At 26.6% G+C, this 15,000-nt stretch overlaps 1 protein-coding gene across 2 annotated transcripts in view; it reads right to left on the reverse strand.

Moving 5' to 3' along the window:
- The window catches only part of LOC136071814 (insulin-degrading enzyme-like), a 74,399-nt gene that overhangs the window by 6,992 nt on the left and 52,407 nt on the right, over positions 1 to 15,000 (reverse strand). For both annotated transcript variants that reach the window (XM_065797219.1, XM_065797220.1), the window contains exons 22-27: positions 10,612 to 10,809; positions 9,925 to 9,992; positions 9,740 to 9,839; positions 9,613 to 9,656; positions 6,247 to 6,327; positions 2,222 to 2,369 (exon numbers count right to left, since the gene is read on the reverse strand). In XM_065797219.1, the coding sequence (XP_065653291.1) occupies positions 2,222 to 2,369; positions 6,247 to 6,327; positions 9,613 to 9,656; positions 9,740 to 9,839; positions 9,925 to 9,992; positions 10,612 to 10,809 (639 nt within the window). The remainder of the gene's footprint in view (positions 1 to 2,221; positions 2,370 to 6,246; positions 6,328 to 9,612; positions 9,657 to 9,739; positions 9,840 to 9,924; positions 9,993 to 10,611; positions 10,810 to 15,000) is intronic.

Raw genomic sequence — 15,000 nt, forward strand, 5'->3', positions numbered from 1 at the left:
AGAAAACCACTGTATTTTTTAAACTAATCCATTTTAAGCAGTTAAGGAATAAGTCAACATGTCTATGAAGAAAAGTGGATATAAACTTTTGTCAACTTCCTGGCACAAAATCTAAAATAGATATTAATGAGTGTCAATGAGAACTAAGAAAATCTAGGAAGCGGAAACAAGTATTTTAAAAAAATATCTTGATGAAAAGCAGAACTTTTAGATTTCTACATTTACCAGTTAAAAATAATACAATTGCAAATAAGTTTTTCTATACATAAACTTAAAAAACTTTTAGTTTTTATTAATTGTTAGAGATAAAATTTAGAGCAATTACAAGAAAACTTATGAAATTTAAGAGTTTTTTTCTATTTCTATTTTTTATTTTAAATACATCTTTTAAAGTTGTGTGAATTGTTTTTATTTTATTTTTGAAATTAAACTTCTCTTTAAAAGTAAATCACTAAGTTCTTGGAACAGACATTAAATAGGCTTTAAAAAGAAACTTTAAGTTTAATCAAACTTTTTGACTCAAGCTGCAACAGAAATTAAATTTAAAAATACCATTTAGTAACAAAAATTAAATTTAAAAATACCATTATATAAAAAAAAATTCATATAGATCATTAAATGCTACATTGAGGACCATTGAATGCTAATTTGAAGAGACCATTGAGAGCTACATTAAAGACTAGGAATAAACTTGAAAATGGCTACAACTGAAGATGCTGATATGATTTTATGAAAGAAAATGAAACAATGGAAAAAAGTTTGCTAAAAATCTTAACAAGTTTATTCAAAATGTATTTGAAAATCCTATTGAAAAACCATTGTTCCCAACATTATGCTTTTTCATCCTAGCTTCAAGTTTTTAAAAGATTTTGTGTCAAAAGTGCATAAACAATCACTCTGAAAAAAATATTTGTCTAGTTCAAGATTTCTTGTCAGACAGTAATATTAAAAGTCAGTGACAAAACATTATGGCAGTTATTAGCAAAAATATCTTAAATACAATGTTAAAAGTTTATCTATACTTATTTAAAAAAAAATTGATAATATTTACATTTTGATAAATGAAATATTTAAAAAAAAAGTCAACAGGGTTCAAAACTTTTGATTCTGTAAAAGAGTTAAGACACTCTTATATATATATATATACATATATATATATATATATATATATATATATATATATATATATATATATATATATATATATATATATATATATATATATATATATATATATAAAACCCTCGGAATTAGTCGACATTCGGCAGTGTCGACCTAACTGCCGACCTTTAAGTGTTTGAAGTTAGCAAAAAATTGCCGACCTGGTTTTTATGTTTTATGGTAACACCTATATAACAATTTTTTTGCCAACCTGATGCCAATCTTTAAAAGATTGAGGTTGGCAAATTATTTCCGATCTCATTTTTTCTAATTCCGAGGGTTGTATATATGTATATATATACATACACAACCCTCTGAATTTTTTCTAATTACGAGGGGTGTATGTATATATATATATATATATATATATACATATATATATATATATATATATATATATATACATATTATATATATACATATATATATATATATATACATATATATATATATATATATATATATATATATATATATATATATATATATATATATATATATATATATATATATATATATATATATATATATATATATATATATATATATACATATATACCCACACACACACATACATACAGTGTGTGTGTGTGTATATGTATGCATAAGTAGAGTGCCTTTTTTTTAATTTTGATTTAAACTTTTTATTTGAAGAACAGACTCACACAAAAATAGTAGTTTTTAGGATAATTTTTTCAGGGGAAGCACAGTAACATAATAGTGTAAAAAGTTATTTTTAACATTCTAGAACTTCTAGAATGTCACAAAAACTTCTAATATGTTATTTTTCACTAGATAAAGTATTACAGGTTAAAATAATGGAGCAGAGTAAGCATATTTAAAGAAATACAATTGGTTAAAACAATGATAAAAGAAAATTAGATATTATTTAAAGTTTCTTTTTTTAAAATTTTTTTTAAAAATCTTTTCAAACTTTACATTTTTTTTTTAAAAATCTTTTCAAATCCATTGTTATTTTATTATACAAAACACATTTAAAAAAATGACAGTTTTATTAAAAAATTTTTAAGCTACCTCAATGAATACAATGTTTAAATACCTCGCTTAAAATGATACTGCTTTGTCTTAATCTCTGATAAATATTGCAAAGCTTCTTGATCTAAACGCTTTGGTTTCTCAAGTTTTTTTTCAATTAATGATTGAACATAATCTGAAAACACCAAAGCATCCATATTCAAAATGGTTTCCTAAAAGTTTATAAAATATAACAATTACATTTTGTCTATGTTTGCACACTTTGCTTTTTAATATTATAATTTTATTCTAATTAAAACTAATTGTTAAACGTTTTACTGAGTTTATTGAGAATAAAATTACAAAAAAAAAACACCTATAAATTACTATATATTTATTACAGAGGTATTTATTATATTTAAAGTTCTTTTTAACATAAGCAAGTTGTAAAAATGTGTTTTAATAATAAAAATATTATTAATAATATATGTATGTATGTATGCATGTATGTATGTATGTATGTATGCATGTATGTGTATATATATATATATATATATATATATATATATATATACACACAGTTGCGAGCAGTGAATTGTACACAGCAGTAATTTCGATTATTTTTTATCTTTTTGTCTCGTAATTCAATGGTTACATATTCTGTATTTTTTATTTCATGACTAATCCATAACTAAGAGGAGAAAATACTACAATATATTTCAAATAATAATACAAATTATTAAAATTTATTTAAATTCAGGTGCAAAGAAATAAAAACATAGAAATTTACTGCTGTGTACAATTCACTGCTCGCGACTGTATATATATATATATATATATATATATATATATATATATATATATATATATATATATATATATATATATATATATATATATATATATACATATATATATATATAAATATATACACATGTATAAATGCAACAGTACTCAAAAATAATAAAGTTAAACATTCAAATTTTGTAAAACAAACAAACAAACAAAAAATGCTTTATACTAATAATTTGAAAAAAATTGAGAAAAAAATTAAAAAAAAAAAAGCTTATAAATTTAAACTCTATAATTTGCTTATTGATTTATAATTATAGTTAGTGAAGAGCGTGCAAAACTTTTTATTTATGCATAAATTTTATCTTCTTGTCAAATCAAAAATATTTTGGCTTTGTATATCTCAAATATACATTACTCATATTCTACATTGTTGAGGACTTAGCAAAAGGTATATCGCAGTTCCAAAAGAATCAACTTGTCATCTCTCCATGTAACTAAAAAGGAGATTCAATCTTATCAGGCTCTGCACAAATTTTATCTTTAGAGAATCATATTTCATCACAATAGCATTGACAATTCATACACAATGACCAGAGAACAAGTCAACACACCTCCTCCAAAGGTTTCATTTATGACATAATTTAAAATGCAGTTTAAAACATGATGTTGGCAGCATGTTTTTTTAAAAATCTTTTCTTCCAACAAGTCTGCAAGCAACCACAATTAGAGTTGGAAATTGCTGTAAGAGAAAAGATAAAGTTTATAAAGCAAGATAACAATTAACGGATGACTTGAAAGATTGCAAATTGTATGAATCAGGAAAATAAGATGAAGAGAATTTCAACGAACAGATGTTCAAGGAAAAAAACTAGACAAACAAGAAATTTTTGGAACACTTAGAAACTGTCATAGTAAAAGGATAAGACTTATTTGAATGGCCAGTAACACATGAATGATTTATAGTAGATGATTCGAAGATTGGCTTCAGATATGGCAACAGTATTTCAAACAAGGAGAAATTTAAGATTTATAGAGATAAAGAATAGAATTTGGAGAAGGAAAGTGGCCAGTTTTAATTTTGCAATGGATTTGATATATGGTTTCCAAGAAAGATTGAAAGTAGGAGTTAATCCTAGAAGACTAAGGGTAGATGACTCATCGAGTGCATTACCATTCATAAATATAGAAAGATCTAGACTGTTGCGATAACAATTAGCTAAAGAAAAAATTTAGTTTTATCTGAGTTAAAGTTCACCAACCACTGAGAGTCTCCAAACAATCAGAGAATGTTGGTTTTTTATCAGGATAAGAATAAATGGTAGCATCAGAGATTGTTAATATAAATTAAAAAAAGTGTAGGGCTAAGGATAGAACCTTGAAGAACCTCTGAAGTTACAGGAAATGAAGAACAGTGTCGTTTATCGAGGACACCTTTTATACTATGATTGGTAAGGAAGGATTCAATAATCTTAAATATGTTACCTGATACACTGTATCAAACCTTATCAAAGGCTTTATAAATGTTAAGAGTGATAGCCTTTAGTCTTTCTACGTCTATCTCATGCATGATAAAACCTATCAGTTATTACTATTAACAAATCAGCAGTAGAACGAGAAGATTGAAATCCATATTTTATTAGACTCAAGATGACAGATAAAGCATTAGTTAATTAAAGACTCAAAAACCTTGCTTATGATAGTTAAACAAGTCAGATCGCTCTCCAGAGTTTTTGAAAATAGGGATAACAGATGCTACTTTCCAGCAGGCCAGAAAACTAAACTCTGAAAGCCCTTGTTAAATAGTTTTGAAAGTATAGATGACAGCTATGGAGAACACTTAAGCAAGAAGTGTTCTCCGTAGCTTTTTAAAACGTATTTAGTATTTTAATTACATATTTTAGGCCTTCTTTACACATCTTGTGCCCATTGGGTATGCATATATATAATATATATATATATATAAATATATATATATATATATAAATATATATATATATATATAAATATATATATATATATATATATATGTATATATATATATATCTATATATATATATATATATATATATATATATATATATATATATATATATATATATATATATATATATATATATATATATATATAGACACACACACACACACACACACACAACACACACACACACACACACACACACACACACACACACACACACACATATCACAAGTGCCAAAGTAAAAAAATTATTTAAAATAGAGGAAATTTTGAATAAGTGTTTTATTTTGAAAGCAGAGCAGAGTTGCAAACCACTAATAACAGAAACTTTTAAAATTTTTTTTGTACTTTAGCGAAAATTTTTAAACATTTTTGCATTTTGATAGTTTATAATATGATTTTAACATGTTTTTCAAATACGTAAAACGCCAAAATATATTCCAACATCCCATGATTGCAGAATATAACTCGAACGAGCTTGTAGGCAGACCAATCAAATATTGTTTTCTTTACATATTTCAATAACTTTCAATGGCATATGAGTGCTAGGACCATCTCATACAAGAATGTGTTCTCTGCAAGTTGCATTAACAGCTGGGATGAATAGTTATTCCAACAGTTAATAAATTGTGATTTCTCAATTCATCCCAAATCTGACCTTGTATATACTGTGCAGGTGGACCATTGTTGCATCATGATTGATACATTGTTGGATCATGATTGATACAAGTATCTTTTTAATCTATAAACAAAAAAAAGCAATAAGTTGAAGCCTGATGCAAAGATGTTTACAGTATATTCAATTTTTTTCCATTGTTTTCTGCAAGTTTGAGAGTGTTTTTTTTTCTACTTGGCCACACTAAAATCACACTAATAACTGTTCCAAATATGAGAAACTTTTAAGTCATCAATTTTGCCTTTATCATATTGTTTCTTGTAATTGCTAAAATAATTTTCAATTATATTTGAAGTGCAAGCTCTGTTTGATGCAATGTTATCTGCTTTGCGTAATCCTATAGCGTGTTTTTATCTCTCTTTAAAATCATACTACTGTAATGAAGTTTTGTTTTTTATTTTTCAAATAGTGTTGAACAATAGAAATCAGCTTGCGTTAAACCATAACTCCAATCGCTAAAACATTGAATTAAATGAACCGAAAACTTTTTTCCCTGGGTTAAATTTTTTTCCCTGGGTTATATAAAGTAAAAAAGTCCATTTTCTAGGTTTTCCTTAATTAAAACAAAAATTAGGGAAAAAATTTCCATATTTTCTAGAATTTCCAGGTTTGCTGTGAATTCTATTTAAGAAACTTTTAAATTATTAAAACTATAGATTACCTCAAAATCATTCAGAAAAATTCCAATTCTTTTTTCAACATATGATGGTTGCTTGTCTGATTGCACCAATAAAAAAATTCCCTAAATTTGAATTCAATTTGCAAAATAATATCAGTATATAGAACAACATAAAAAACAGCATATTCAAATAATACTTTATAAAACAAATACAAGATGTATAAACTGAGATGCTAAGTCCCACAAAGCTCATGAGTTTACAGAAAAAGATTTACTTGTACCTTCACTTACTTCACTCAAAATATTTTTGTAGTTCTACATCAAAAATATTTATGAACATTCATTATGAAAGTAAAAATATTTAGGAACATTAAAAGTTCATAAGGGCAAAAAAAAAGGATATTAGGAGTCTTATTACTTCAGGGTTCCAAAAATGAATTTACTTAATGGTTATTAAGTTTCCTACTTATCTTTAAACCTACTTTGAACCCCTAAGTTTATTTAATTAAAACCCTTAAGGTTACACTAATAAATATTTTCTACAGCTCGTTCTTTACAATGCTTTTGCTTCCAAAGCGATAATAAAAAGCTAAAGACTGATCAATGAACATGATGCATACTAACTTTTACTTGAAAAATACAAAAAATCAAAAAACTTAAACTTTTATTTTAATAGGTTTTGTGATATTTTTATAAAAAAACCATGACAACTGTTGAAAATGATTTTTAAACACCTCAAATATCAAAAAATCTCTCATGGTACTCTTTCACCACACTATCTCTTATGGTACTCTTTCACCACACTATCTCTCATGGTTCTCATCTTTCAACAAATGCTATCAAGATTTTTTGCTTTTTAAAATTTATTTTTTTGAACTTGATGCACAATAAAAATTGCATCTATTGTTTTTTTTCCTGGCAAAGGAAACAAATTCTTATCTTGTTGACAGCAATTTTCTCAAAAATCTTTACAAAGATCAAGAAATTTTTAAAATTTATTGTAACAATAAAGAGTTTTCAAAATCACACAATTATTTTTATTTTTGGCATATTTTGTAAATTTCTTTTAATATTTTTAAAATTTTTATCTGGTAATGTTTCAATGGTAAAGTTTTTTATTTTTTAATATTTATTCCATATCTATTTAAAAATAAATCATTTGAAAATATAAATGGAAACTTACTAAACATATCAAGAAAAAAATATTGTGTTATTTATAAAAACATATACTCATTTTTATTCAATATGTGTATATATATATATATATATATATATATATATATATATATATATATATATATTATATATATATATATATGTATATATGTATATATGTATATATGTATATATGTATATATGTATATATGTATATTTGTATATATGTATATATATATATATATATATATATGTATATATGTATATATATATATATATGTATATATGTATATATGTATATATATATACACACACACACACATACATAAAAAACAAAAGCTCTTTGCTGAGGGTGGTCAATTTTCACCAAAGACTTACAGAGGGTACATAGATGACAATCATGCTAGATTTGACTTAATACAAAATCATGATAAGTTTCTGGAATTATTAAACAAACAAGATCCAGCAATAAAATATACATCAGAAAAAAAAATAACAAAAAAGAATTTATCTTCTTAGATATAACAGTAACCAAAACTAGTAAATTATACTATGAGTTCAAAATCCACCGAAAGTTGGCTGTCACTAATATACAAATAAAACCAACATCCGACATTAACCATAAAATTGGTTATGGTTGTTTTTAAAGATTTTGTACCTCGTGGCATTAAAATTTGTTCCACAAAGTATCTTAATGATGCCATAACTTTTGGGGTATCTCAAGGTTCTATCCTTGGTCTTGTTTCTTATCTATATTAATCTACTATCGTTGAAGGTTGTGACTTTTTCTATTTTCTACAAATACTATTATGATTGTTGCTCAAAATCAAACTAATCTCTAGTTCCATACAGAAATGTAGGTCTCAAAAGTCTTGGTCTTATAACTCATTTTTAACTGTCTTGGTCTTGAAGCTTGGAGTCTTGGTCTTGATTACCTGAAGTGCTGGTTTTAATCTTCAACCTTTACTGTCTTGCACTTTCTTGATCTTTACAAAAACTAACAACCCAATGGATGGATTAGTAATTTGTAATAAATTGTTTCTACCAGCATTAATGTGTTATATAAGTTATAAAATCAAGTGATACAAAGTTGACTGTTTTACTTTTTGCATAAAGTATTTAAATAAAATATGTAAACTTTACATATTAAACTTTTTTTCTTTTTTTTTGTAACTATAGCATGTGGCTACTATAGATATATTAGGTTTTTGAAAATAGAAAAAACCTGTTAGTCTTTTGTTATTATTAAAAATATCTTTAGTAGACTGCAAAAAGTGCACTGCACAATTTGCGACAACACAGTTATATATGTGTAATTACACTTTATTAAAAAGTAATGTGTATAAATGGTAGAAAGATACATCAGCTAAAGGCCTAATAGCATACATACAAAGATGAGTATGAGTCGTTTGTGTCAAACTTCTAAGAAACTAAGTATTTTACTTAGTCTTGTGAAAACTTTCAAAGTCTGGGGTTAACTTTTTAATGTCTTGGTCTCGGTGTTGCTCTTGAAGTTTTAACTTTTGGTCTTGGTCTTGAGTCATAATGTCTTGGTCTTGTACTTTACTGTCTTGACTACATCTCTGGTTCCATCAACTAAAACTCAACTGACTACAACTGACTATCTGGCAAAACATGCAAAGGAGTGCCACTACAACAACTAAGGGGTTTGGGTTGGGCAGCAATCTAATCAACTAAAGGATTTTGGGTTTGAGTCTACATCAAATAAGGAATTTCTTGGGTTTCTTTTTGGGAAAAAAAATTTGGGAACTTGGGCAGCAGTCTTTTTTCATTACTCTTTATTTTTGTTACAAAAAAACTATATGGAAAAAGGTAAGCAGAAAATGCTAGAAAAATATTATTTATATACACAATAGTATATATATATTTTTTTGTTATTCACCTCCTCAAGGCCGAGAAGGCCACTACAGATGAGGAGGCTACTTAATAGTGGTTATAACCCTCTCTCAACTCTATAACTCCGAAACACAAACCTTGAGGAACAAGGCCGCTGCGCGGAGAAACAATTTGAGCACGGTACTACCAGGGACGTGGTGGGGATCGAACTCGGAACCTCTCGCTTATAAAGCGAGCGCTTTACCACTACACCACTACCGCATTTAATATACAATATAAAAATTTAAATATATATATATAATTTATATATAATAATATAAATAAATAAATATATAATATATATATAATTTAAATATATATATATAATATAAATATATATATATATATATACAAAACCTTTGTTGAAACTGAATTGCTAATTCCACAATGTACAATGTAGCCTGAAAAAAACCCGTATCTTCATAAAGTATTTTTAAATCAAAAATGCAAGCAAAAAATCAATAAATATAAAATCATGGAATACCTAGCTGCTCTTTTGTTCTGAGTTGATCATAAAATGGCTCATGCAACATAGAAGTAATAATTTCACAAAGCACATTAACTTTTGTTTCTTGAATCCCAACCTAATTAAACGAAGACAATAAACAGTTAGAAAAAAAAAGGTAAAGAGTTATTATTAGAAACTAAAAACTATATAAATAAACTTACTTGTACAAGTGTATAAATACAAGAAGTTATATGTAGCTTGCTACGTTTCTCAAATAAATAATTTATACCTGAATAAATAGTTTGGTAGAACCAATAAAATTTATATATTCTTAAATTTATAAAAATATTAAAAAATTATATTTACTCATTATTATGAAATATTATTATATTCTATTTAATTATTTGTTATTTGTATATAACTGTTTGTAAAAATTACTAAAAAAAAAAATATGTTAGTAATTTGAATAATGTCCTGGTCATGGCATTAAACTGATCTTATATTAGGGCAGATAAAGCTACTTAGCCACGATGAAGACAAATTACCTGAGAAAAAAAAAACTCCAATATAAACCCCCAACTTATTTGTGGGTAGGAAAATGTAAACTTTGGATGGGAACCCTCCTTTCTTGGATGGCAACCTTTTTAGAATTAGTATCAAAAAAAAATTACTTAGTACTGATTTGCAGGTTAACTTAGTACTGATCAACAGGTTAATTCCAAGATGGGCATTTTATTAATTAACCTATTAAGTTATAATAAGACAAAAAATTTACCCAACAGAAACTAGTCCAAAACACATAAGTATGATCCTATGGATGTAAAACTTGTGAATGTCAAACATATTATAGATGTGTGTATCTACTTTCTATATACTAATACATTTACATTTATAATTAATAAAAATACCTTTATTTAAACAATAAGTTCTTGGAAGAATGTGCTGTAAAGGAAACAGTGGTTGCGCATTCGTTAACAGCTTCTCTTCCATAATTGTTATGATTGCGTTGACATCATCTTGTAAAAGATTACCACAGAGTAAACATTCAACAAAGATACTTACCAGAAATCTGCTTATGTACTCTTCTAAACTCTTTACAGTAACATCTGTGAGAATCAAATATATTTACAACTTCAATCTGTTAAAATACTTACAATTGTATGTTTGAATAACCCATATATTTCTAGTTACAAAAGAAAAAAAAAAAAAATCACTTAAAATTAAATGTGTGATAAAAGATTTGAATAACACATGAGAAATTCATTCATAATTACTACAAAATACTACACAAACTACAAGTGATGACTAAAAACAGTAATTTAAAATTTTGTAATTGCACATTAAAAAAAAAAAAAAAAAAAATTTGATAATATTTGTAACATTTTTTTCTTAGAATGCAACAAAAAAAAGAAAGTTTTTATGTGCACAGATTTATCATGGCGTACAGGAATGTGTGTACAGCTTTATTACAATAATGGTCAAAAAATCTTCCCACTCATAATTATTATAGATAATTACTTATATGTGCAAAATGTGCAGGTTGGCAACAATAACAAATATGTGTTACGTGAATAATTACGCAGTTTCAACTTATAGGAAAATATCTTATATGCTCTATATACATCAAAATCACATGTAGTTCATTTATGGTAGCTATTTTTTTTTAAATATGAAAAACAAAAATTTTGTTCTTTTATTATTATTATCTTGGAATTATATCTTAGAACATAAAGATTGGACTGTTAAAACGTGGCTACATGTAATCTATTAAGTAATGTTCAGCAAATATGAGTTTGGATCCAAATGTAAAACATTTGTTATAGATACATTTGCTACAAAATAATATTCTGTGAATAAAAAATTTGTTTTTCAATTTTTTTTTGCGTCGAGGACAACTTTTATACTACGATTGGAAAAGAAGCATTCAATAATCTTAAAGATGTTGCCAGATACACCATAAGAAAACAGCTTATGGAGGAAACCTGCATGCCAAACTTTATCAAAAGCTTTTGAAATGTCAAGAGCGATGAATTTTATCTCTCAACCTTTATCCAATGAATGATAAAACCTATCGGTTATTACTGTTAGCAAATCAACTGTAGAACGAGAAGATCGAAATCCATATCGATGATCAGAAACTAAATTATTAGATTCAAGATGTGAGATTAAGTGCTTGTTAATTAAAGACTCAAAAACCTTGCTTATGATAGGAAGAAGACTTATGGGACGGTAGTTAGATGAATCAGACCGCTCTCCAGAATTTTTGAAGATAGGGATAACAGATGCTGCTTTCCAGGAGGCTGGAAAACAAGACTCTAATTAGCATTTGTTAAGTAGTTTCGAAAGTATAAACAACAACTCTGGAGAACACTTCTGCAAGACAATAACAGTTATGTTGTCTGGGCCACAAGCTGTAGAAGAGTCTAAGCAGGAAATCACTTTAGATACAGAAGTTGGAGTGATATGAATGCCAAGCAATGGATCAACCTGTTTGTTAGCAATATCAGGTAGAACGCAACTAGTGAAATCAAGAGATGATATTGATGAAAAGTTTTTAGCAAACAATTCAGCTTTGTCTTTAGGTGAGGTGACAAAGTCTGAACCATACAAGAGAGGTGGAATTAAAGATTTGCCCTTATTATTAATACTATTAAAAATTCTCCAGAAGTCACGAGAGCCTAATTTTTGAGATGAGATATGAGATTTCATGACCTGAAAATAGTGGGCTTTGGCATTAGACAAAACCTTTTTACAATGGTTTCTAGCAGTAATAAACAGATGTCTGTTTTCTGGAAAATTGTTTGCCGATAGAAATGGAAGTAAAGGTTTCGACTGGCAATCGCAGCAGCACAATGTGAGAAAAACCATGGAAGAGAGTGAGGCTTGACCTGGAATCGTCAAAAGAGAACAAAAGATTCCATGCCAGCCTGAATCCACAAAGTTATGTAAGAGGCACATTTGTCGAAAGGAAGACAAAAGATTTCTACACAAGGACCATCACGAGAAAATCACAGAAAGAGTCCCAGTCAGCTTTAAGGTAGTTGTAAGAGGTACCATAATAGGGGGATTCAGGTGATGAAGAAGAATGAGATATTAGTTTTAGAGAGATCAAACTGTGATCATCAGCACCTAAGGGTAAATGTGGAGAAACTGAGCACTGACTAGGATCAGAAACAAGACATAAGTCGAGTAGATAACGTAAATGATTCGGATTGTCTGGAAAGCAAGTTGGAAAGTTGACTATTTGAGTTAGGGATTGTGAAAGGCAAAAGTTGTGGGCTTTAAAGCCTGCAGAGTCACTGACACTAGAGCCAAGCCATTCAGAGTGGTGAGCATTAAAGTCACCAACAACAACTATATTAGCTGATGGATAAAGAGAGCGGGCTTAGTCAATATGATCAGAAATAACATCAAAAACAGTGCAGTCTTGAGATGAAGGAGAGCGATATAGAACAAAGAGAAAGGCGATAGAGTGAAGTGAAATTCCAATAAAAACAGAAAAACAAATGTTTTATTTGTTCTAAATAAAATAATTAAAAAAAAAAGTTGACAAATTTATTGCTTTATTTAAATTACTATTAAAATGGTAAAATGCTGAGTTTGTTTTTCAAATTTTCAAATAAATGTCAACGTTTTATATTTTATGTTTTACACCTTATCTTTCTCTAATTCTGAGGGCTGAGGATTTTAGGTAGTTTGCAAACCTAAGCTTAAATGTGTTTTCACTAATACCAATAAAAATTTTTTCTGTAAGACTTTAATTAATGTTATGCATGTTAGCATAGAAATTTTTTTTTGCTTTCACACTTTGAAACTTAATTAGTAAACTTTATTGACGTCAAATGTTGTTGCAACAAAACTTTTTTTATAACAATTTTTTAAAAATATTTTTGAACAAAATGACTGAATGACTGCCGAATGGTATGAAACTTTTAAACTATATATATATATATATATATATATATATATATATATATATATATATATATATATATATATATATATATACACACTTCTCTATAGCTTTGTATATGTTTTGATTAATATCAGTATTTTAAAAATTCATTAAAAAACCAAACTAAACTACAGAGAAAATTAACCATAAACTAAAAAGAGAAACAAAATCTTAACGAATGATTAATATTAATAAAATTATAAATTAATAAAAGATAAACTAGAGAAAATAAAAGCAAAAGAATAATACCTTTATAATCTAAAAGGGTCATGCTTAATAGTTTAAATGTAATAATTTTTCCCAAAACATAATGACAGAGTAATGCATTCAATGGTGTAACGCTCTACATTTAGGACACAACTGGATATTAAATATTGAGTGCTGATTCAAATCCTTTTTAAGGATCATTTTTTTAAAAACTTAAATCACCAAGGAGACATTAGAAAATATTGAAGTTTTGAAGTTTTTAAATAGCTAGGAGTAAATAACTTTAAAATTTCAATAATTTCTGAAGTAAATTAAATAAAACGCTTTTTAATTAAAAAATATGTATATATATTATTATTTGTTATTTTTAAAGTTTTACTTTTTCAATTCCTTTTATCTTTTATTTATTTTTTCATTCATTAAGAAACATTTTCTTATTTTCAGTTATAAAACATGCATAGAGCTGGGGCCTAGTTGTCAAAACAAAATACTCTATGCCTAATAAGTATATACATTTCAAGTAATATAAGTCTATATAAAACTATATTTAATAAACTATATTTCTATATTATTTTAGTAACTATATTTCAATATATATATATATATATATATATATATATATATATATATATATATATATATATATATATATATATATATATATATATATATATATATATATAGAACTCTTATATGTTGTCCGAAAGTTTTTTCTATATTTTGTTGACAAAAAGTAAAAATAAAAATGCAAGACCGGAATTTTTTTATTTTATTAATTGATAGACTGCCTGCCCCAACCAAACCCTCAGTCGATGTAGCAGCACTCCCTTGCGGGTCAGGCTAAAAGATAGTAGATGTAGCAGCACTATGTTACGAGTCAGGCTATTTGTCAGTCAATATAGCAGCACTCCCATGCCAGTCAGGCTATTTATCAGTCGATGTAGCAGCACTCTCTTGGGAGTCAGGCTATAAGATAGACGATGTAGCAACACTCCGCGCATGATTTACAGTAAAAAATAAATAAAAATAAAAACATTATATTAAAAAAATTAAAAATAAAAACATTGTTTATATTGTTAAAAACATTCAGAACGTTTTTAAAACATTCAGAATGTTTTTAAAAACATTCTGGTCA

This window comes from Hydra vulgaris, chromosome 05 (assembly GCF_038396675.1).
Source record: "Hydra vulgaris chromosome 05, alternate assembly HydraT2T_AEP".
NCBI lineage: Eukaryota > Metazoa > Cnidaria > Hydrozoa > Anthoathecata > Hydridae > Hydra > Hydra vulgaris.